At 42.1% G+C, this 25,985-nt stretch overlaps 2 protein-coding genes across 10 annotated transcripts in view; one reads left to right on the forward strand and one right to left on the reverse strand.

Moving 5' to 3' along the window:
- Window positions 1-25,985, reverse strand: part of PPFIBP1 (PPFIA binding protein 1) — a 177,906-nt gene that overhangs the window by 100,127 nt on the left and 51,794 nt on the right. For all 9 annotated transcript variants that reach the window (XM_060166673.1, XM_060166672.1, XM_060166671.1 and 6 more), the window contains exon 2: window positions 22,126-22,219. The gene's annotated coding sequence lies outside the window, so the exon portion shown is untranslated. The remainder of the gene's footprint in view (window positions 1-22,125; window positions 22,220-25,985) is intronic.
- C11H12orf71 (chromosome 11 C12orf71 homolog) lies at window positions 1,058-3,370 on the forward strand. Its single transcript, XM_060167072.1, is given in 4 exon segments — window positions 1,058-1,167; window positions 2,042-2,592; window positions 3,069-3,306; window positions 3,309-3,370. Coding segments are annotated over 4 exon segments (867 nt in total). The 5' UTR covers window positions 1,058-1,151.

Raw genomic sequence — 25,985 nt, forward strand, 5'->3', positions numbered from 1 at the left:
CACCCTTACTCTCTCCAAAAGCAGCAGCCAACCGTTTAGGTTTTGAAACTCTCCCCCTGTACTGACTATGCACCGTTTTTGTATTTGGCGGGTGGGTGCGGAAACTAACCTTGCCTCTGCCTCCCCCTCTCACTTTGTCATCCAGACACTGCTGAAGCATGGTCTAGGTTCACTGTTCCCACCTCGTCTCCTCCCATCCATTCCTCAACCCAGTGCAAACCTACTGACTCCGTTCTCATGAAAGCCAACTGATAACATTCATGCTGCCAAGTGCACTGGAAGTTCTGTTTGGTTTGCTTGTTTTAATCATGTCGAGTATCCAATATACTTTGAATTACCTGGAAGAATGCCTGACAAATGAAACTTCCATCCAAGTACAGGCTTGCAGGATAAAAACCAAGTTCCCTAACAGGGGTGGAAGACCTTCCACCATCTCACTGACCCCGTTTACCTCCTCATGTTTGATGTCCCCACACTCCTGGTTGTTTCTCACCTGGGGGATCCTTGCTCACGTGTCCCCTCTGCCTGAAAGGTCCTCTCCCCCAACCCCTCCCCACCCTCCACCTCACTAACTTCCACACCCCCCTAAATACTGAGATCAGAGGGAATCCTCTCTTGGAGACTTTTCAGACCCCCCCTCCCCCATCTCTGCCCGGCTGCACAAGGCGACTTCTTCCATTCTCCCATGACATTATTTTTAAGTTCTGTTGCTGCACTTACCATTCAGTCCTATAAGAGGCTGTTTATGTCCGTTTCCCCAAATAGGCTCTAAATTCCCTCTAGACCAGAACTATCCTGGACACCCACATGACAAGAGGGAAGTAACCACCACGGCATTTGTCCTTCCGCCCTCGAGAGGGATCCTCACCAGCAGGGATGATACGGATACAGGATATTTTGGGAGCAAGGCACTGGCTACTGCAGCTTTCTATCCCTTTTTTCTCTCTTCCCACATTTTTGACTATAACTTGGGTCCTTGTGTTGCCATGGTAACCAACAGCCCCAGAACACAGACTTCCGGCAGTTGGACTTTTAGCCACTGAGACTCAGGATCTGAAGGATTTTTCACCTCCCCGGTTTATGGCTCAGGAGTTGGCAGCACCTCTTTCACGAGGGCAGCCACCAGAGCAGAGCATTACAGAGACTACAACATGTGCGTGCACGCGTGTGAGTATTCTTACCCTCTGCCCCAGTTACTCACCGGGGCATCATAGAAAAAGCTGCACTAAAAAGTGCCATCAGATGGTGGGAGGATGGGCATCTAAATGGCTATCATCTTTCTGGGAAGCAACTTGGTAACAACTATTAAGGACCCTTTAATACATTAGTGATCTTTGAGCCATTAAACCCACATTTAAGAATATAAAGAGAGACAAAGATTAACAAGGGAGTTTACTGAAGATGTATCTATTAAGAACAATAACTACTAATGGTCATTAATAAGAAAGTGGTAAAAAGTGACAGAATAGCCATATATATGTTTATTGTAGGTTGTGCCATAAAATATAATAATCTCAGTTTCAATCAATGTGACTTTCATATCTACATATATATGTGATGTGACTGCACATACACACACACACACACACACACACACACACACACACACACGTATAAGTACATATAAAGAAAAAGAAGAGATTATAAGGGAGTCCACCAAAATGTTTTCACGATGATTATCATTATCTCTGGACAGCGGGAATCACAGGCATATTGATTTTGATCCTCATACTTTTTTATATTTTTCAAATTTTATACCATGATGCTCTTTTTCTTTTATGATACAAGTTCTTTCAGCTGTAGTAACAGATGATGTGAGGCATCCGGTGAAGATGCTTAGTACAGAGGGTCGTATAGAACAGGTTTTGAAAGGGAGAGGGCTGCCTCTTTCATTCTCCACTGCAGATTGCAAAACAGGATGAACTTCTATCAGAATGCGATAGCTCCAAATAGAAAAAGGTATGCATAACGTTATTGCGTAAGTACCGTTATTACCTTCTTCTTTTCCCCAATCCCACTTATTTTTTTCTTTCTTTTGAAGATCCCTGGGATGAGGGAGACCTGAGATTTGCGCCTTTGAACTCCACGGCGCACTCATTCTCCAGCAGCTCCGAATCAAACCTGAGTCTCTCTGTGAGCTATTTCCCCTGTGAGGACAACTTTTCCTATGAGAACATCATCTCCTGTGAAGACACATCTTCTGAAGGTCCTTCAATCCACTTTGTCCCTCCTATCCAAGGGACATGGCGGACTGAAAACATAGGGAGACTCCTGGGGAGATGGGACCAAATACAGGACGACCCAGAGCAGTTTTGCAAACTAAGAATCACCCTGGCCTGGGATGTTGACATGGCCTCTAAGAATTCAGACTCAATGGCTAATTGGGGCCTAAGAGGAGACAACCAGTGGATAGACAAGTATCCCAAAGAGAAGACACAATTGACTCTCAGCAAACTGGACGGTCTTGTGCAAAAGCTTGAGAGATTTCTTGAGAACCAGTAAGATGACGAAGATGGGGACTGTGTGTTCCATGAATCTGTTCAGCAGGAAGACTCTCAGCTGTCTAGCAGCTCCCCTCCAGGTATGGCTCAGGTTAGTCATCAAGAACATGAGAGCTGTCAACACTTGGCCAAGTTCAACCCATCAGAAAATGAAGATGTCATCCAGTTTCCACAGATTCCTCCAAGGCTTCAGAAACAGGAGCTTGCTGAAGTGAGCACAGAGGTGCCTCACAGGCAAGCAGGGGCCAGGCCTGGCGGAGGGGCCAGGTGGGAATGCACAGAGAATTACTACCTGCTGTAAAAGGGTCAGAGTGGAGCTGAAGGGAAAAAACTGAGGAACACCAAGGCAAAGAAGAGGGTAGGAAAGTAAAGAAAAAGCCAAGAATTATGACCAAAATAGGTGTGCATGTGTGTATGCGTGGGTGTGTGTAAGTATTAATGAGTACTGAAACTGTGCATGTACAGTTGGGTCACTTTTGGTTAAAGGATTTGAGCTCCATAAATGGATAAATATTGACCCCACTGTTGTCTAGGTTACACAATATCTAAAACTCATTTTCTTGGCAGATAATAAGCGAGGTGACTGGCAGCCAAAGGACAAGTATTGCAGAGACCTCCTCAATCTCATCAGGTCCGCAAGAGAAGGAGGACACTCACTCCAGCACACAAGCCCTCTCCTGTCTGAACTTCGGGTGGATCTTCCGCTGGCTAAGGCACCAAGTCCTCCCTTCATTCTGGGGGAGAGAGCACCCCGAGAAGGCCACTGAGAGCCCCCATCAGCTAGCACAAAAGAAACGACTCTCTCACAGAAGAGAATCCAACCTCAAGAATCCCTCGAATTGGGCCACCCCATATCGCCAGATTTTTAAACTTTTTGATAGCCCCTATTCTACAATCCCCATGAGCTATTTTTTCCCCAATAAACAAAATACATATTCTTGTTATGTCTTCCGCTCCCAGCTCAAGATGCTGGCTCAGGCTGAAAGTTTATATGTTGGCCCGAAGACGGAAACATATTCTCTGGGAAGTTTCAGTATTATCATCCTTCCTAACTTGAAGGCATTCTTTTTCCCTCCTCTCTCCACTTCTTTCTGTATTTCACCCTATTTCACTTTATATATTTTAACCTATTTTCTCATTCATCCAAATCCCCACTTTCTGAAGGCAGCAGTACAGCCCATCAAATTCCCAGCATGGCAGGATGGCTTTGGTTGAACCTGCAGGACTCAAGCAAGTGGCAGAGGATACCAAGTCCCTCAGGAAGCTAAGTTCAGTTGGCAGTGTCAGGCGTTCAAGGCGGCGGATCTGATGTTCCCAGAAGACCTGACTGGTTCTAGTACACCTTGCCTTGGCTAGAATAAGTAGCCCACTTAGGAGGAATGCGAGGATGGGGAATGCCTAACTCTCCTTATTCATAAGATGGGGAAGGTAATAATACAGACTTCATAAGGTTGTTGTGAGAATTAATGAGCTAATGCAAGCACTTGAATAATATCATTACTAATGTTACTGCTATGATTCATTCTCCTGAGGATATCCCCAGAAGCCCTGATCCAAGGAACATCCAAGAGTGAGAGGTTAAGAGTCAGCTCTCATTGAAATATTTCCCACACAGAAGCAATATTTACAAAAAGTTATGGGTTTCAGCAGATCTTGACTCAACCAAGTTCCCTCCCAGTCCATTCCCCACTGTGCCCTCTCAAATTCCTTTACAATGGTCACTAAACTTTCCAATAAACGTCAACTTCTTTGAGGAAGGCTGTAATCACACTTTTAGCCCCTATTATTGTTATCACCTCACCTCCCGGGTACCACCACCATCCTCCTTATTCACCCTCAGGTTTACTCAAGAGCCCTCCTTCAGCTTTTGCTACCACCCTATTGGACCTTCAGAGTTCATATGATTCTTTGGTTTCAAATTCCTTCCTTTCCACAATGTTAATTTCTTTATCTCTTCCTTCCTCCCACAAAATTTAGCACATAGGAGCACAAGATAATTTTCTAGCTTACAAAAAACAAAGCGAAAACAAATTCAATCTTTGAGCTCCAGCTGGCTTATTATTTAAGAGATAAAGCCACGTAAACATATGACTATAAAGGGTTATGGCTGGTAATACAGTAGTTTGTACACGGTCCATACTGACTACTAAACAATAATCAATTCAACATGGGGAGGTTGATTTTACAAGGTTTCATATATGAGGTTGCTTGAGTCAGAAATGTGGTTAGTTTAAGGTGGAGGACTTTAGAAACTGGCATGGAGTTAAGGTGTGCGATCCTGGCTGGTTATACATGAGAGACACTGGGGAGGATATTGTCCCCGGAAAGACAGCACCATGTGAAGGAAGGAATCAAAGAGCAGGCCCTTCTTAGCAGTATATGCTCATGGTCACACCCTGAATCTCTGCACAGCCAGACTCCTCACTTTATCCACCTCTCTGAGAATATTTCCCGTTCAACTAGCTCACGTGTATGCCCTCCACCACCTTCAGCTACTCTTTGACTTCACCAAGACTTTGAGTCCCATTACCCTACCCGTTCCATGACTTTCATTCACCTCCTTCCAGATGCAACCTTTGCCCCTCCTTCCCAAGCCATGGCATATCCACCACATCTACTAGCATTCACAGTGCCTGCCCTTTTCTTCTCCCAGCTCTTCTTTTAATCTATACTCTCCAAATTCCCCAACAGAACAACTGTCTTGCTTCTCATAAGAGCCAATACACAAACATAGGAATTACCTTCTCCATTCCCTGGAGAATTCCCCCAATGCCTTCTCAAGTCCACATTGCCTGGGGCACTCATCCTTAAAGACCCTGCTCTAGGGCTGTTAGGAGGCCAAGACTGATTCTTCCAGTTGACATGGTCAACTTTACTTAAGCTGTCCCCCAGTCCCTACCCTCACACCATGACTTGTACTTTTCAGCTCTCTTGATATGACTATTTTACCTACAGGCTCCGACCTCTTGAGGGCAAGCACCAGGTCTCGGTTCCTTTTCACTGCAAGATCTTAACACAGTGCCTGGTACAGAGTGATCTCTCTGTCTCTATATAATCTTTTTAATGATTCGAATATGTCCTATTTCTCTTTTTTCCTACAGTTTTCTTTGAAAATGAAAAACAACAGCTTAGAGTTGCTATTCCTTAAGTCAAAAGTCACTGGCCAGCAGGGTTAAGAGCAGGAAAGGAGAGTTAGAGCGGAGACAGGAAGAAGAGAAAATGGCAATCTGTGAAAAGTCAAGTGAGGTGGCTTGACCTTGATTGAGAAACCTAAGACCAGAGGAATTTAGCAACTAATTTGAAAATTTAATTCAACAAATATACGTGGAGCCTTACTGTTGCTTTAACCAGACACCATGATACGCCTAAAAGAAAGATGACATCTCCTACTGTCATGGTGCTGGTAACCAGTCTTGTTGCTTTGCTCAATTCTTTCTCTAGTAATTAAGTCAACCTCTAAGAAAAACTCACCCAAAAACTCCCTTTAAGATCGCCCACACTGAATAAGAAGCCCCGTTCATTTGTAAGATTTCTGACATATTTGTGTTTATTTTTCAGTGTTGTATAAACTTGCTTGACAAGTATGAACCCACCTCTACGGTTCAAGCAATGCACTTTACAAGCCTTTGTAATAAATAAATAAATAAATATATATATATATATTTTTTTTTTTTTTTTTTTTTTTTTGCGGTACGCGGGCCTCTCGCTGTTGTGGCCTCTCCCGTTGTGGAGCACAGGCTCCGGACGCGCAGGCTCAGCGGCCATGGCTCACGGGCCCAGCTGCTCCGCGGCATGTGGGACCCTCCCGGACCAGGGCACGAACCCGCGTCCCCTGCATCAGCAAGCAGACTCTCAACCACTGCGCCACCAGGGAAGCCCCTGTAATAAATATTTTTTATAAAGAATTGGAATGCTAAATATTCCTTGGGGTTGTGCTACATCTTAGAAAGTGAGTCAAAGTGTTTAAAAATAGGAACTATTTCAGTTCTCATTCTCATCTCAACTCCTCATTTATTACAGCGTCAAATATGCTATGAAGCTCTTAGCTACATGCCAACCTAGGACCAGGTTCTCTGCTCTGTGTCGTGTCCAAAGGGCTGGTGGAGGCCACTACACACCAAGTGGACTGACAGCAAACTGGGCGTGGCCATGGAGAGACTCTAGCTCTGCAGAAACCTCAAGATTCTAGGAGAATGACTGTGCTTGCCGGGCACATGCCAGTCTAATTCCTTCAAGTGAATTGCTCAACCTTGAGACCCATAAAGTTCAGATGCTTGAATTAGCGAGGTTTTGCCTTAAATATTCATATTCTGGAATCTATAACAACATCATAATATAAGGCAGCATGCAGGGTAAGAAATTATCAAACAAATGCAAGGAGTATTCAGCTGTCTCCAAATACAGAATTGGGATATAGGTTAATGTAAATTTTATAGGCCATCTCATGCCACACCAATTTTTCACTCAGCAAGATCTCAATGAGAGAAAAAAGTGTGTGATCCTACTATACCAGCAAAATACGGGCAAGTCATTTTTTCCAGACTTAAAGAACATAATGTGAAAATTCATGGCTCAAAAGGATGCAGGAGTCCAAGGTCTACCTGGTCACAAAAATAGTGTCCAAGATCCTCTTACAAAACAATGAAAAGAAAAATAAAGCAAATTATAAATGAATTCATAGAGAGTGCTGATAATTACCCCTATATTTAAGAATAGTTTTGTTTAGGCAGAAGGGATAGTTACATGCTTCAAAAATAGGTCTTTTCATCATGAACTGCTCGCAGGAGAACTGATATTGCATGCAGGGTACTCTCTAATCTCAAGATGGATGGGGGGGGGGTTTCAATTGCACCGCCCAGAGTCAATCTTTTCCTGCTAGCCCTTACTACCGCAACAAAGAGAACAACACTCTGCTTTCAAAAGTGAAATAAGATCCTCATCAGATAACACTGAGTCACTGAGTGAGTCAGTCATGAGCAAAGCAGGTATAAAAGCCTTAGGATAAATCTTAAAAGAATTATAAGCCTAGATCAAGAAACCCCCCCTACGAAACAATTTCTGTTTACCATCCCACCTTTCATAGGAATTTCATGGTTTTGATGCCCATTTGATTTCAATCTAACATGCTTTGGAAAGAACCATTGAGTGTTTTCAAATGGGAGGGCAAACAATATCTTCAGATTGTGGCTGGGTTGAATGAAAATTCGTCTCATTATTATTGAATTCTCTCAGCCTAGAAGGAAATCAGAATGGCACTTTACTTCGTTTTTCCTCATCTGCATCATAAATCCTTAATAAATCTTAAGGATTTATTATTTTAAGGGCAAATCCCCGAAACTAAAAGACACTCTCTCTCTCTCTCTCCTAGAACTTTACTATACACCCACTCACAAAGAAAACACTTCAGACATTTAAAATATTAATATATTTTTGGATAGTTGCTTACAAGTTTCCCTTTCATCAACTCCTCTGCCATCTGTCTTTGGGGCCTAGACTTTTCCCAAATAGGGATGGGAATGAGAAGGAGAATTTTTCTCCGGTAAAGTGACTTTCGAAAGTTCAGCTAGTACCATATTGCAACCACCAACACAGTAACTGATTCACATAAGGATCAAAGATGAATGCGAAAACCACTGGCTGAATAACTGACTGTTGGGGAACAAGATATGCACATGGTCCCCAAGAATTACCCCACAGACGACTTATTAGTGATTAAGGGGATTGGGTACCTTTACAATGGAGAGGTCCAGTGAACACCAGCTTAATCCAATGATTAAATTTAGCCTAACCACCATCCTGTACCTTCTAAAGAGAAGCAGTGTATTTTTGCTAGCAATGTTTAATCTAAATCTAATCATTAGGAAACCAATGGATGAACCCAGATTGAAAGACATACTTCTAGACAACTATCTCAGACTTTCCAAACATGTTAATGTCATGAAATGAAAAATAAGAGAAAACGAAAAAAGCAGGGAGAGAGGATAGTTCAAAAAAGAGACTAGGGCTTCCCTGGTGGCGCAGTGGTTGAGAGTCCGCCTGCCGATGCAGGGGACGTGGGTTCGTGCCCCGGTCTGGCGAGATCCCACATGCCGCGGAACAGCTGGGCCCGTAAGCCATGGCCGCTGAGCCTGCGCGTCTGGAGCCTGTGCTCCGCAACGGGAGAGGCCACAACAGTGAGAGGCCCGTGTACCGCAAAAAAAAAAAAAAAAAAGACTAAAGAGACATGACAACCAATTGCTATTTACCATCCTTATTGAATCCTTCAAATCCACAAAACTACCATAAAAGATATTTTTTAGCAGTTGGACAAGTCTGAATGGGGACTGTATATTAAGCCCTTCGAAACACTCCAAGAAAAAAACACAAAATAGAGAGAAAATGAGAAAACAAAGATGGGAAAAATGTTAAGAAAAACTCCAGTAAGTAGGGAATCCAGATCTCTGCTACTAAAATATTGTATTTGCTATTCTTGTGTGATAGTAACGTCTTAAAGATGTACATATTTAAAGCATTAAAATTTTTACTCTAAACAAAACTTAGGTATTAATCTGATTTCTCAAGTGGTATAAACTGGGCAATTCTTTAATCTGGATTCATTCATCCTGGCATCTGCCTTTGGATTTACCACCTTTGGATTTAATTTAAGGAATTTTCAGTCTCATGGGTTAATAAATATTCATCCCCTAAGTCCCTCTAACTGTAAAAAGACAAATTAGTGCAGTTGAAAGAAGATTAGCATCTAGGCACTTTTAAAAAACATTTCAAATTTCAGGAGTTTATTTAGCTTTTGTAAGAGTAATTTTGCCCAATGCGGAACCAGGGTCTCTGCCCTCAAACTATCCACAGTTTTCAAGGCCTGGATAGCTCATGTTTACTTTCAAAAGAACTTCTTGGGCATTTTCTATGTTTCTCACAAATCAAGAACAGTTTGCCACTTACAATACTAACAATTCCTACAAATTGTTTTGACATTTCCTTTTATTTTGAGTGGTGCTAGATTGTTCTGCTTCTTCCAACCTAAGAAGTAGCATAAGCCTAAAGTCACCATATAATGCACTGAACATCCTGAGGGACTTTTGAGAGAAGAGGGTGCTACCAGAGTCCTTATTAACCTTTTATGGAGCATGTCTTTTATATGATTAAAGCTATAGATTTTCTCTTAAACAAATGCACGCATTCATATATACTAAACACTTTGCAAACAATTCAGAAAGTTCAGAGACTCTCTGAATCCTACGCTTTAACTCCAGGTTCAAAACCCAGGTTCTTAAATAAAACTTCCTGGCTTCAAATCCCAGGTCCACTGCTTATTTGCAGTGGATCCTGGGGAAGTTGCTTAAGCTCTCTGGGCTTTCCATTTGATCTTTAAAATGTGATGCTATTCGGTTGGCCAAAAAGTGCCTTCGGTTTTTAAGTAAAAATAAAAGACACATTTTTCATTTTCACCAAGAACTTTATTTATTTTTTGTAGAATAGAGGGTTTTTAAAATTTTTTTTTTAATTTTATTTAGTTAGTTAGTTTTGGTTGCATTGGGTCTTTGTTGGACACTAGGGCTTTCTCTAGCTGCGGTGAGCAGGGGCTACTCTTCGTTGCAGTGCGCAGGCTTCTCACTGCGGTGGCTTCTCTTGTTGCAGAGCACGGGCTCTAGGCACGCGGACTCAGTAGTTGTGGCTCACGGGCTCTAGAGAGCAGGCTCGGTAGTTGTGGCTCACAGGCTTAGTTGCTCCGCAGCATGTGGGATCTTCCCAGACCAGGGATTGAACCCGTGTCCCCTGCATTGGCAGGCGGATTCTTAACCACTGTGCCACCAGGGGAGTCCCACCAAGAACTTTAGTGAATAACGTATTCACTCTTTTGTTCCACTACCTTCTGCCATAATTCCATCTTCCCAAAACTTTTTATCTTTTTGAGCAAAGAATTGTTCCAGGTGCCTTTTACAGTCTGCCAGGGAATTGAAATTTTTTCCATTAAGAGAATTTTGTAAAGATCAAAATAAATGGAAATCCAAAGGTGCAATGTCTGGTGAATATGGCAGATGACTCAGAACTTCCCAGCCAAGCTGTAACAGTTTTTGCCTGGTCATCAAAGAAACATGCAGTCTTGCGTTAACCTGATGGAAGATTATGCGTTTTCTGTTGACTAATTCCAGATGCTTTTCATTAAGTGCTGCTTGCAGTTGGTCTAATTGGGAGCGGTACTTGTTGGAATTAATCGTTTGGTTTTCCGGAGGGAGCTCATAATAGAGGATTCCCTTCCAATCCCACCATATACACAATATCATCTTCTTTGGATGAAGACCAGACATTGGTGTTGGTTGGTTGGTGGTGGTTCACTTCGCTTGCCCCATGATCTCTTCCATTACACATTATTGTACAGTATCCACTTTTCATCACCCGTCACAATTTCTTTTAAAAATGGAGGGACTTCCCTGGTGGTCCAGTGGTAAAGAACCAACCTTCCAATGTAGGGGATGCGGGTTCAATCCCTGGTTGGGGAACTAAGATCCTACATGCCGCAGAGCAACTAGGCCCATGCGCCACAACTACTGAGCCCGGGCACTGCAACTAGAGAGCCTGTGTGCCAAAACCTACAAGCCCATGCACACTGGAGCCCGCATGCCACAACCAGAGAGAGAAAAACCCGCATGCCACAACTAGAGAAAAGCCCGCACACCACAACTAAAGAGAAGCCCACCCGCCACAACGAAAGATCCCCCATGCCACAACTAAGACCTGATGCAGCCAAATATAAAAAATAAATAAATAAAAGTAAAATGAAATAAAAATAAAAATGGAACATTTCTGTTACGTTTAGAGAATCGCATGCGGAAATATGGTCAAGAAGGTTTTTTTCACTTAACTTATGTGGAACCCACACATCTAAGTGACGAACATAACCAAGCTGGTGCAAATGATTTTCACTGCTTGATTTGGATATTTTCAGTATGTCAGCTATCTCCCACGTGGTGCAACACTGATTGTTCTCAATTAACGTCTCCATTTGATCGCCATCAACTTCAACTGGTCTACCCAACCATGGAGCATTGTCCAGCGAGAAATGTCCAGCACAAGACTTCACAAACCACTTTTGACCCGTTCGATCAGTCACAGAACCTTCACACACTGCACAAATCTTATGTTTTGCGTTTCAGTTGCGTTTTTACCTTTCTTGAAATAATAAAGCATAATAGGCCAAAAATGTTGCTGTTTTCCTTCCATCTTCCATATTAAAATGGCTACACAAAAATTCACCAATTTTGACGTCTTTTTTTAAATGCACACTGATATGACAGCTGTCACATACAATCTAACAAAATTGTTTCTAATGAAGTTAAAGACAACTAAATGCTACTAGAGCCATCTTACGGAAAAAGACGGATGAACCTTTTGGCCAACCCAATAATAGTACTAACCTCAAACTGCTATGGTGAGGATTTAGTAACAGTGTCTGACACCTAGTAAAAGCTTGTAATTTCTAGCCACTGCCCTTCCTGTCTTATACCTCCTCTGTTTTGAAAATTTGCATGGCTCCTAATGACCACAGAATTAATTCCAAGCAAACTGCCATTACATTTCCCTCCATCAGATTATGATGTGCCTTCCCGGTTTTATTTAACAATGCTCCACCCTCGCCCCCATGCTCCCTGCAGTACTTGCCCCCTGCTGCTGCTCCCTGTACTTTCCTGCCTCAGTGCCTTTGCTTACACCGTTCCCTCCCCTTGGAACTGCCCTAACCATGCTACTACTCCTTCCATCTGCCTTGCCACCTACCTACTCCCAACTGCACCCTTCAAGGCTCAGGTTAGAGCCAAGCTCTTCTATGGAACTGAGCAGGTTGGAAATAAGTTTCTCCTTCCTTTGTGTTAACCATGGCTCTACCTGCAGTAAGTGTACATTTTATCCTGTTTTACAGAAATGCGCTTCCACAACTTTCTCCCCCACTAGACAAAAGCCCCTGTGTTCTGCTTATCTTTTCACGCTCCAAAGCCCCTGGCCCAGTTTCTTGTACATAGTAGCTCCACGATAAATGCTTGGTGAAATGAATCGTTAATCTGCAGGAAATAATTGAAACAGATAATATCTGAAATTGAATGTCATTTCCTCTCACATAAAATTTCACTAGCTTCTACTTTAATTAAGTCTAGTCCCTGGATGTTTACATTGGGGGCCAGGGAGTGTGGCACAGTGTAGGTGTTTCCTGAGTGGAAAAGCTCAGTTTTGTACAACAGACAAAGCTACTTAACAAAAGGGCAGCCACAGCTTTCTACTTGCCTTAATAGAAAGTGATAGTCTATCCTCTCTTTTTTGTTTAAAAAGACGTTTTAAGCCTTCTTATTTCCTCTAGATAATGTTTAGATGCATTCACTCATTCAAATACATTTACTGCACATTAACATGCTAGAGGCTGTGCACAAAGGTGAGTATCACAGACACTTCCTCTGCAGAGCTCACACTTGGGGAGAGACAGGCATCTTGCCAGACATAGCACAGGGGCTGTAATTTGAGCTAGAGCTGAAAGGAAGAGCTGGGCGAAGGAGCAGACAACACTGGCAGAGGGGACCGTCTATGCAATGGCCACAAGTCCTAAAAGGCATGCTTGGGATCCAGTGATGAGTCCAGTTTAGCTTGAGCACAGGGTGTACTTCAGTGCGATGGTTAAGAGATTGAAGTCTGAGGTGCAGGGATGGAGCCAGGTCACTACGGAGCTTTGAATTGTTTCTTATGGGGAGAATGGAGTTTTTGAAGCAAGAGGTTGAGATGAACAAATCTATGTTCTAGAGAGAAGTTTCTAATAACGGCAGCGTGGGAGTGGGGCTGAAGTGGAGAGAAGTTGGTATCAAGAATGTTAGAGAAAAAAATCCTGCCAGCCAGGCTCCATGGTGAGATGGAAGAAAGAGTCCAGTGCAGTTCCAGCCCTTAAGTAGTTTTCTCAAAACGTTTGGTGGTCCTCCTGTTCCATCCTCCGGCCCAGCTGCAATACCCTCCATGCTACATCAGCTCTGACTGATTACTGACATTACTACATCAGCTCTGACTGATTACTGATTACTCTGACATTACTCTCTCTGACAGTTAGTAAGCATTTACCTGAGTTAATTTAATGAACACAGTGGACATGATCTAAGTTGAAAAGATACATCAGATTCATATTGTGTCCTCAAGTGCCCAGGCACCATGGAGCAGATTTCTCCTGGCTCATTCTGTCATTCATTTATTTATTATTCATTCACTTGCGGAGGTCCCACTATGTGTTGGCCATTATTACCCTTCATACCAAGAACATGGGGATACACAAGATGTGGTTCCTATTCTACAGGTGTTCAAAGTGAGGGCAGAAGTGTTAACTGTCATTTATTCAACAAAAGGAATCACTAATTGGCCTTCATCTTATATGAAGCTGTCTAAAAACATGTTCTGGATATTGGTCACAATAGTAACTTGTAACTCATTTTTACCTTAAATGATTGGCTTTCTTCGTGAACTGTAGAGCTGGGCTGAGGAGGGTTCCTGCTACAATGTCTGGGGTTACTTTGCTTATATTATACAGTAGATGTCTGTGAATCTGCCCACTCACTAAAATTTATTTGTAACCCCAAAATCAGTATCAGTGGCACTTTTGCAGTTGTTCATGGCCATGTACAGAGTGGCAAAAAATTTGAGTGCCCGTGTGCATGGTCCCAGCTGAGGTCAAACAAGGCAATGCTCTGCCTTCTCATTTCAGCTTAGCTCTCCTACTATAAATAAGTGTCCTTTTCATGGTCTATCCTGTGCCATGTTTTTCATATTTCTGTGCTTCTGGTTGGTGATTTCAGTGTTTAAAATGGTCCCCAGGCATGAGGTTGAAGTGCTGTTTAGTGGTTCTAAATGCAAGAAGGCTGTGAGGTGCCTGGTGGAGAAAATGCATGTGTTCGGTAAGCTTAGTTCAAGCACGAGTTACAGTGCTGTTCATCGGGAATTCAATGTTAATGTATCAGCACCATTAAATAAGGTCCCTTTAAATGGAAGCAAGGTTATGTATTGGTCAGTTGTGAAGACGCTGTGACAGAAGCTCACAGGAACCTAAGCCCGTGAATCCCCTAGAAGCAACGGTTCAGTAGGCACTAATTCAGCATTTTGGTGACTTTGCAGAATGTCACTACTGCAACAAACAAGAATCAGCTGCATTCTGTCAGGTCAGGAGTACAGAGAACACACTGATTTTTTCTCAGCTCTACCTCCTGAGGATTCAGGAATGCCACAGAGGGAGGAAACAGAAATCACTTTCTGCTAAGTGAAATAAGTCAGGCAGAGAAAGACAAATACCACATAATCTCACTTATATGTCCAACCTAAAAAACAAAAACAAAATCAAATGAAAACAGACTCACAGATACAGAGAACCAATAGGTGGTTGCCAGAAGGGAGGGTGATGTGGAGGTGGGTGAAATAGGTGAAGGGGATTAAGAGGTACAAACGCCCAGTTATATAACAAACAAGTCATGGGGAATATGGTCAATATTATACAGCATAATATATACAGCATAAGGACTATGGTCAATATTATTATAACAACTTTGTACAGGGATCGACGGTTATTAGGCTTATGATGGTGATCATTTCATAACATATGCAAATGTCAAACCATTTTGTAATATACCTGAAACTAACGTAATACTGTATGTCAAGTGTATTTCAATTTTTTTAAAAAAGACAAAAAAATTAAAAAAACAAATTACTTTCTGGGTCCTGGAACACTTCAGTAGAATTAGTTGGTATTTCCTGTGCCTGTAAAGTCACTTAGACACAGTCTCACAGAGAAGGTCAACATAAACGGGTGTCTTGGTATCACCGTTTTCCCTTGGGTGAAAACTTTATGCTTAAAGTCTGATACTCCTTCAAGACCACCTATTCCCTGCTTGATACTTAGTTTTTTGACAACTCCAACAATCTGAGTAAAAGGCCTCTGAAAGGGGTGTTCTGGGCCAGACCTCAGACAAGATCAATTTAGACCCTGAAGAACCAAAAAGCCCACTTTTCTAACCAAATAATCCATTCTTTAATTTCTAAAAATTTATAAACAATAAGACTATTTAAGTCTCACCAAATTATCCAAAACTTCTGAGAATGCCCCGGAATCCCATGTTTCCCCTCAAGCAGGAAGCAACTCCCAGACATCAGTGTACTAAGAAGCCAGCTTCCCTACTCCAAGAATGCCATGCCTTTGAACCAGAAGCATTAACGGAGAGTTCCATCCTGTCTTCTTGACTCTTTCCCAAGGTTGAGCTAGTGTTTATTTGTTAAAGAAAACAGTCATCCAAACACAGATCTGTTGAAATGCTTCCAAGCAAGATGAGAGGCCAAGGCAAGGAGGAGGAACAGCTAATCAGAAACCCAGGGCAAGAAAAGCTGGGTCCAAAATAAATATAGTACAAAATGCCCAGAATAGCCCAGAAAGACAGCTGATGACCTTTTCTTCTAAAATCCCTTAATATCACAGAATCAAATGGACCAAATATTTAAAGCCAAGCATATAACTACTACCATGAAGGTAAAGGAATAAAGTAAAAACAAACATACAAACAAGAAAAGATGACGGTACAACAACAACTTGTGTTTTGAAATACAAACAAAAACACAGACGGCAAATACAATTTACCTCATTTAGGAGTTGGTCGTCGGCCCGGGATTACGCCTCAGTTCAAGGTAATGGTCACAGGAAGCTGTCAAGGCTATTTCAAACTTTGAGAGCAACCGTAATATTTCTAAGGAGATAGCATATATTATTTTTTGCCTGAAGCTTAAATGAATCTTGCTACAATGCCTGTGAATTGCCACACCCCTAATTTAAGTCTTCTCTTGGTTGGAGCATCTCTGGGCCATGATCTGACAAAGAGAGGCTAGCATTATGGACGCAAGGAACACTGACCACACCTTTGGAATCCAGCCTCATTTCTGTGATTATAACGCACAAAGCCTTGAGCTACTGCAAACAATGGATTTAAGAATCACTGAAAACCCTTCTCCCACTTCTTTACTCTCAAAGCGATGGAGACCCTGGCTAACTGAAATTCGGGTGCCAGAACCCAGATTTCCCCAGAATACCACAATGTTAAACCACAGATCCACTAAGCGGGAGTCAGAATTCCCGCAACGCTCTTCCTCCTTAAAACACTGCTGAGACTACATACGTAAGTGCCATTAGAGATGCTAAGCCCTCCTCGTTAACCGCGGAAATGCATGGCGACTTGAGAGAAACACACACCACCTGTGCAGCTACACAGCCAGCGTGTATGTACGCCCACACACACATGCTCCCTACATATTTTGATTATTTAGACGTGTAAACATTTCCTGCTCTCTGTCAACAGTTACACTCTTGCATATCTGTATTAAGGAGAAAAAAAGTCAAAGGCACTGACGAGTTTCCCAAGAGGTGAGGAGAAAAGAAAACAACCGAGAATAAAACGATGGCTATGGGCTTCCCTGGTGGCGCAGTGGTTGAGAGTCCGCCTGCCGATGAAGGGGACGCGGGTGCGTGCCCCGGTCCGGGAAGATCCCACATGCCGCGGAGCGGCTGGGCCCGTGAGCCATGGCCGCTGAGCCTGCGCGTCCGGAGCCTGTGCTCCGCAACGGGAGAGGCCACAGCAGTGAGAGGCCCCCATACCGCAAAAAAAAAAAAAAAAAAAGATGGCTATGACTTTGGCAAGTTAAGCAAAGAGCTTCAAGCAGCCCTCCAACTCCATGCACATGCTCACACACATGGAAGCGTCTGCTTAAAGGAAGAGTTCTAACAGCCCAACTAAATCTCCATTTGATTGTAAAGGTGATCTTAGACATTTGGTGAGAGAGAGAGAGATAACTAAAGGGAAGAAAAATAAAAAGGAAAAGCTTTCGTAAATTTCATGAAGAAAAGAAATTCATTTATGTATTATCTCAGGTTATGGTGAACCAATGAAGCACAAGACAAAACCACATATGCGACACACGATTCCAACAAGATAGCCATCCCCAAGCAGTATTTTCAGAATGTTTAGTTCAAATTGCCTAGAATAAAGAACGTTTGGTCCAAGACACATAGTCAGGAGATAGAAAACGTCAAACCCCATGTAATAATTAAAGTCACAGAGACTGCAAGAAGGGTATGGACAAAGGGCACACAGGGACCGAGCTGGGGTGGATGCTGTTCTTTGGGGATGATGCTATCTCAGTGGCTACAAATCGCCTGCTTAGAAACCACTACACGACCGGGTGGAGTGATCCTGTGGGCAGGCCCGCGTAACGGCCTGCACATCCCCATGGCCTTCCTCGGCCTAATGAAGAGGAGGCCGTGCTGAGGTCCCACTTCATTCCTGTGCCTGGGTCCATTCCACCTCAAGGTGGTATAACCAGACAGCTTTCACCACCGTCACCCGTGATCTCAAGAACCACTACCACATGGGAGAGACCAGGGTGTTGCCTGCACTCTAGGCAAACGATATTTCTTCTACTTGTCAGTCGCCAGAGCATCTAAATGTCTTAAAGTACAAACATTCCAAAGTTCTCAGTTTACTTTAAATCTTTCCTACATGTCCTCCTACACCAGCTTCATGCAGATACCCCTGGGTATAAGAGGATAGAGGTAAGAACTTAAAAGTAATTATTAAGTGATAACACTATTTAGTAGTTAATCTTATTTTATTAATTCAGTTGAATCCATTAAATCATTTCAATGCTAGATTTTGTTGTTGTTGTTTTTTGTGGTACGCAGGCCTCTCACTGTTGTGGCCTCTCCCGTTGCGGAGCACAGGCTCTGGACACGCAGGCTCAGCGGCCATGGCTAACGGGCCCAGCCGCTCTGCGGCACGTGGGATCTTCCCGGACCGGGGCACAAACCCGTGTCCCCTGCATTGGCAGGCGGACTCTCAACCACTGCGCCACCATGGAAGCCCTCAATGCTAGTTTTTAGATATCATTTTTAATAAATAATTTCTTCAACATCTGGAACCGCAAAATGTATCCAAATTTTGTGATACTCCCAACTGTGGGACTGTAACATGAGAACTGAGAATTTAAGTAGAGACATGAGATAAGGTCAAAGGCAGCTTTAATAATCCAGCTATGTCATATATTTAAATTCAATGTCTTGAATATTTATTTATGTAGTTTAACATAAATATAAACATCCTTTGATGAACAAAGCAAGCGTATGGGAGCTGGTTAAAGTAAATGTCAGTGTGAAAATGAATTTATATATACTCATATGGCCTGCACAACAGTCTGGTCATTTGTTTTTTACTTGCTGTGACGTTCACTATGTTGTGAACTTAGGTCATATCTTAAAACTACTCCTTCCCCTACTATCATAAGAACCAAAACCTGCTGTCACAGAACTTCTGACCTGGGGCAAACCCATGAAAGAATACAGCATTCAGAAAAATACAGCTACACCCCAAACTTGATATTATTACATTTACAAAATTCACAGAATCTTCCTCTGCCTCAAAGTCTCAGTCTAACTTTCTCATTTTACAGATGAGAAAACTGAGACCCAGGATTAATAATACACCTGAAGTCCCACAGCTAATTTGTAGGCAAGTCAGAACTAGAATTTCAGAGTCTTGGGTCAAATGCTGTCTTTGACTCAACTCACTCTAAAAGCTTCCTTTTTAGAACACTAGATTATTCATTTGTTAGATCATAATCACACTGAGGGCAAAATCAAGCTTCATCTACACCATTTGCCCCAATATCTAGTCCAGAATTCATCAACAAGTGGAAAGCTGTCCCCAGCCACAGCCAGTTGGAATGGACACACTATACCAGCTGTGGTCTGTAGTGAATCACCCACAGAGCCCCTCACCGAAGCTCCTCGGTACATAAGGACGCTTGTTTGCAAAATGCCTCTCAAGAATTGACAGTGTAATATATAAAATTATGAATTTCCTTTGTGCAAAATAACCCAGCTTTCCTGTGAATCTCAGCTCCCCTGGTCTCTTCCTGAACTAACGGAGTAAAACAGTTCCAACGACCAAGAGGGTCTTCACTGACACACCCTGGAGAGGGACCTGCCAAGGACACGCAGATAAATGTTTCTCTTCATCTTTCCTCTGAGTTTCAGTTTAAGGCGGCACAAGTAGGAAAATACTTGTGTCACTGTTCACCACACTTAAAAAAAAAAACACTAAGTTAATCTCGTATTTTAAAAAAATAATCTGGAAACTTCTACAAAGTATCAGATACAGAGTCAAATGGGTAATATCAGTAATAATAACAATCAGAAAAATAATAAGAATATTGGTTATTATTTTTAGCGCCAGTGCAATGCACCCAGCAGCACACTCCTGACACTGTCGAAGTAAATTGTCACAGAAAACCTATAAGGTAGGTGTGTCCATATCCCCATTTTACAGATAAGGAAGTTGGCACAGAGACATCACGGGGAAAGAAAGTAGAGCTGCGATCTGAACACAGAACAGTCTCCCGGCAAAGCCCACATGCTCACATCCTGTATTTGTTTGAAAAATACATTTATTCTTAGTTTGGTAACTTTACTAAGTTCATTCTTGACTCAAGATTCATACTTTAGGGACTGGTTCTTCAAAGCTCCCTTAAAACAAAAGTTAGACTTAATAAAGTTGTTCAAAAAATGCTTTGAGAGCTCCAGCCTGCCTGCCCAGATCAACTTTTATTTCTCTGTTCATCTCCTAGACTCTTCAGGTCTCCGAAGCTGATTCCTCCTCTGGGTTGTCACTTGTCCAGGCTCTTGATCTGCCTGGTGAAATATCCTAACCGTTTCTAGGGGAGCCCAGACACATCTGTCTTCCGGATCTGTTTTCTCTTCTTGTCTGTAATTCCTTCCTGAACCCAACCGAAGCCCTCCTCAGTCAGGGGGGCAAAACCTTACCACATCACACACATAGGAGAGGGCGCTTCCAGCCAGCCACACCCCCAAGAGTAATCTATGTTCCTAACCAGCATGCTTAGAACATCACGCTGAAGCAGACACATCACTTGTCTACCTAAAATCAACTTGTCTGCTTGTAAAGATGTTCACTTCAACATTATTTCACAGGGCTGCTGAATCCAAATTACTGAGTTGTCCCTGACCAAAATACAATCATCACCAAAAGATATGCACAAAAATACTCCTTGGAGCACTATTTATAATACACCCAAACTGGAAACTACCAAAATGGCCAGTAACTACAAAGTAAACATACAACTGAATACCACGATAGTAAGGAAAATGAAAAAAATAAACTATACACAGTGTCCTAGAGGCATTTCACAAACATAATAAGCAAATAAGCCAGACACAAAAGAATATAAACTATATGATTCTATTTATATAAACTTTAAAAATAGGCAAAATTATATCAATGGCATTAGAAATCAGGAAATTGGTTACTCTAGGGATAGGGGGAGGAGAGTTCTGGGGTGCTGGTAATTTTCTGCTATCTTGTGATGGTTACACAGTGTGTCCACTTTGTGACAATCATTCCATCAAGCCATCCACTTATGATTTGTGCACTTTGCTCTGTGTATAAGATACTTCAATAAAAAGCCGACTGAAAGACGCCCTGGAGAACATCTGGTCTGCTCTCCTTAGATGGCATAAGAGTAACTGTTTCCCGTAGATGTTAAATACCTCAAAGGCACACAGGAAATCCGCGGAAAGGCTGGTCTAGACATTAGATCTCTTAACTCACTCTCCAGGTACCAAAGCTACCTCTCAAATTTGGGAGGATGTTTCTCTAACTTCCTTCCTTGTTGTGACTACAGCAAAGGTTCAGAAGGGTTAGGATCACATTCCTGTTAAGAACACAACCCAGAAGGTTCCGGGCTCCAGCAACAACTGCGCCAAGGATGAGCGTTTAAATACTATTTAGAATATGGCAAATCAGCAAAGTCAGACAGCACGGTGTTCACACCCTACGTTCTTCCCCTCTTCCAAGCTGTGTGATCGTCTGCACGCTCTTACCTCTCTCTGAACCTCAGTATCCTCATCTGGATCACCATCACTGAAATATTAACTCCTACGTTACAAGGTTGCCAGGAGGATAACACAAGGTAGTAGTGTCAGAGCAGTGCCTAGCACATGGCAAGCACTCAGAAAAGGCATTCGTTGAATGAGGATTGATTGAATTGGTCAAGTGCTTGTCACTTAATAGAAGTTCAATAAATAGTTAAGTATCATTATGATTACTGAGCAAAAGAAACAGGGAGGAAAGGAGTAAATGAGCTTATATGGAAACACCTCACTTCTCTAAGCCTGTGGGGTCATTAATGGGTCGACCAACAATTCTCACTGACTTACATGGGGCACTAAAACGACCTGTGGGATAAAGAGCAATAAAGGATTTGAGAAAAGGGCAGTGCTTTTTATGTGTTAACCAGGTCTGTGTTTTCCTTTCTCCACGCAAATAAAGATTTGCTCACTGACTGTCACAACATGTCAAAGTTCTACAACCACCTATGTTAGTCATATTGCTTTTAGAATTTAGAAAATTTTAAAGGGGGTGGTGGGTCATAAATTCTCACAGACTTAACAAGGAGACTACATAGTCAAGTAACTTTACTCCTGGGAAAAAATTTACACACTGAGTGTACTGAAAGGTCTTAAAGATGTCACCAATGAACAATGATGAGGAGGGAGTTTACTTACATTTAAAAAAACAAGTTTAATATTGGTTTTTTTCTTCAGCTCTTCAAATCTTCCATGTACTGATTAGCAATCTGATCCATGAAGTTCTCTTATACTGAAAAGAAACAAATATAAAGAAGATAAACTAAAACACTGCAAACTATAACACACCATAATAATTTACCATATAATTTACCTAAATTATTATATAAGCAAAGAACATCAAACTAGATAACACGTGTGCAATTAAAAACAATACAATGTGTTAAGGACCAACAGATTTAACTGACTTCCTTCCACCTGTCTTTCTGCTGTTCCTTCTCTCCCTTCCTTTCTCTTCCTTCCTCCCTTCCGGCGTTCTTTTTTCCTTACTTCCTCAGTTACTGGACAACCTCAAATATTCCTTGAAGCCTGACCTTCAGCAGAAACCCACCATCATTAATTTTTATAGCACAAAGTACCTGGCACATGTTAGGTACTTTATAAATGTTTGCTGAGTAAATGAATGAACCATAGTTTACCAATACTTAGTTGTTAAGGCTTTAAAAAAATGAGGAAATTCACTGTTTTCTTGTCCAACAAGAATACATAAACAATATATAGAAACATATACACTGTTCTTTAGACTTGTCTGATTCCTGTATCTTTTCTTTTTCTTTTTTTTTTTTGGCTGCGATGGGTCTTCATTGCTGCATGCAGGCTTTCTCTAGTTGTGGTGAGCGGGGGCTACTCTTCGTTGTGGTGTGCAGGCTTCTCATTACAGTGGCTTCTCTGGTTGCAGAGAATAGGCTTCAGTAGTTGTGGCACGTGGGCTCAGTAGTTGTGGCTCGCAGGCTCTAGAGCACCGGCTCAGTAGTTGTGGCGCACGGGCTTAGCTGCTCCGTGGCATGTGGGATCTTCCCAGACCAGGGATTGAACCTGTGTCCCCTGCGTTGGCAGGTGGATTCCTAACCACTGCGCCACCACGTAAGTCCCCCTCATATCTCTTTTATTTTATTTTATTTTTTGTTGTTTTTTCAAAATAAATTTATTTGTTTTTATTTTTGGCTGTGTTGGGTCTTCCTTGCTGTGCACAGGCTTTCTCTAGTTGTGGCTAGCAGGGGCTACTCTTGATTATGGTGCATGGGCTTCTCATTGTCGTGGCTTCTCTTGTTGCAGAGCACAGGCTCTAGGCGCGCGGGATTCAGTAGTTGTGGCATGCGGGCTCAGTAGTTGTGGCTCACGGGCTCTAGAGCACAGGCTCAGTAGTTGTGGCGCACGGGCTTAGTTGCTCCACGGCATGTGGGATCTTCCTGGGCCAGGGATCAAACCCATGTGCCCTGCATTGGCAGGCGGATTCTTAACCACTGTGCCATCAGGGAAGCCCCTGTATCTCTTTCAAATAACGTATACTTAGAAAAAATTCCCAGTAGTATACATTTGGGCATGAATATCCTCACCATTACAGTACTACCATATATTTTGGTCGTGAAGGAATGCTTAGGAATAGTAGAAGTTCCAATACCTCATAACTACCTCCATCCAAATGAGAAAGCTGAGTGTCTCCAAGTTAAATACTAGAGACGTTACCTCACATGTGCTTTTCAAATGTATATATGATCAGGGCCAGTTCTAGACAAAATTATGAAGTAGGAGTGTAGCTGTTTCCTTCTCTCTGCCCTTTTGAGGAGCCAGTGATCTCACATGTTTGATTAATCAGGGAAGCGATAGGATCAGCTCCAAAATTCCAACAACTTAATGGATATGGTTCTTGAGAACATTTTCATTTAAAAAAAAAAAAAAAAAAAAAGAGCTTCAGAAGAGGCAGGTGCTTAACACTGAAATAAAATGTGTTACTAAAATGGAATTTGGGCATGAATGGGGGATAGAGGTGGTCTTGAAGGAATTTCTCAGCTCAAGTAAGATTCTGTCCATTCAGCCTCCCCTAAAGCTGACTTCATATATGACCCTATATACACACCAATCCAGGTAAATTTTAAGCAATTAACAATGCATACATAAGCAAGCCTGATTTTAAGACCAGTGTGTGCTCCAACAGTTAAACAGGTATATTAATCAGCAGTTTTCAAAGTGAGTGTCTAGGAACCCTGCCCCCCAGGTGCTTCTGAGAATAGAGGCGGGGCTGAGTGGATGTGTGGTAGCAGGCAGAGCAATTTCACCTTTATCTGTTTTATACTTTGATCCAAGATTTAGTTGGAGAATTGGTTCCTTGAGCTGCTTATAAAAGGGTGCAAACTGTTAACAGTGATTACATTAAAAAAGCTAGGGCAGAAATCCCAATGAGCTTATAACGTAGCTGATCGAGAAACATAATCACACCAAAATCCAACCACCATCTCTAACAGGGCCTTTATGGGAAAATGTGAGTTCCAGCCTGGGTCCCGGAGCACAGGTCAGCCTGAGTCAGAGCAGGCATGAGCCAGGCCTTCTCTTCCTTGCCACCCAGTACCCTGGAACAAAGGGCAGAAGGAGGGCCCCTACACTGCGACAAGCACTGAACCCACAGTGAGGGCATGAGACTAGGGTGGGGAGGGTCTGTGAATATTGCAGAGGTGGGGAGACAGGGGGCTCCAGCAGGGAGCCAGACGCAGAGACTTCTGTGAGTCAGTCACTTCTCCAGGCCCTGCCTCATCCCCATCAGCGTCCTTGCTAGAAATTACATGTGCAAAGTTTAGGTGCTTTACATATGCCAGGGCCTTGAACAGGAATGAGGAAGGAGAAACGTCAGTGAAACAGTTTCAGGAGAAGAAAAAAATATACCTATGCTCTATAAGGCCCACTTCAAAGCAACATGTAAAATTAGAAAACAATTTTTTTTTAAGCGTATTATAAGAAAGTATTGCCTGAACTTGCTCCAGAGGAATTCAGGTTAACTAAGAGGCAATGGGTATATTCAATCCCTCCCTCAGCACAGAATTCCGATTATTTGGCCTAACCAGGACTGAATACATAAAAACATTTATAAACATGAACCACTAGATTTTTTGAGTTTCCATTGTGAGCCTTGTTTAAATAAGTCAAAGATATCCTTTGTGATACAGTTTTGATCAAATTCAAGAGACTTTAGTCATTTCCTTAGAAACAGATGTAAGCTATAAATATGAACTAACCAACAGTCAGCCACTCACAAAAAGGCTCACTGACAAGTTTAATTTAAAAACAAGAACACATTATTAAACTCAAAAGTAAGCCATAAAAAAATCTGAACCCATGCAAACAACATTTCTAGCAGAAAAACCCTTACTGTAATGACAAGGATAATTACAAACAACTTTTTATATGACTCACAAACCTTTCCTACACAGAGGTTACAAAAAACAAAACCCAGCCTGTATTTGCATCCATTTAATAAAACAAACCCTTAACATCCTTCCCAAATCTCAGATTTCAAATACCAAGAAAATTCTCCAAACCACTAAATAAGTGACTTCTGTATATCCCTTTGAGATGGAAAACACATTTATTACTACTGCTTATTTTTTAAATCCCTCTGATCTTGTAAAGCATTACCATCATAACTGAGAGCAACATGTTAGACTAATAATCGTTAGGAAGCAAAGTTACTGTTTACTATAATAATGCCATATTTCGTATTTTAAAACTAAATGGAATCCAAAGTTTCTATTCATGTTAGACTTAAGTGTCTAAAGCAGGAGTCTGTATGCAGGGCAAATACGGTCTGCCACCTGTTTTTATAAAGTTTTATTGGAACACATCCATGCCCATTTGTTTACATGTCATCTACGGCTGCTTTTGCAAGACACAGGGACAGAGTTGAGTAGTTGCAACAGAGACGGTAAGGTCTGCAGAATATAAAATATTTGTTATCTGATCTGGCCCTTTAAGAAAAAGTTTGCTGACCTCTGGTCTAGGAAACAGCT

Source organism: Lagenorhynchus albirostris, chromosome 11 (genome assembly GCF_949774975.1).
Source record: "Lagenorhynchus albirostris chromosome 11, mLagAlb1.1, whole genome shotgun sequence".
Classification (NCBI taxonomy): domain Eukaryota; kingdom Metazoa; phylum Chordata; class Mammalia; order Artiodactyla; family Delphinidae; genus Lagenorhynchus; species Lagenorhynchus albirostris.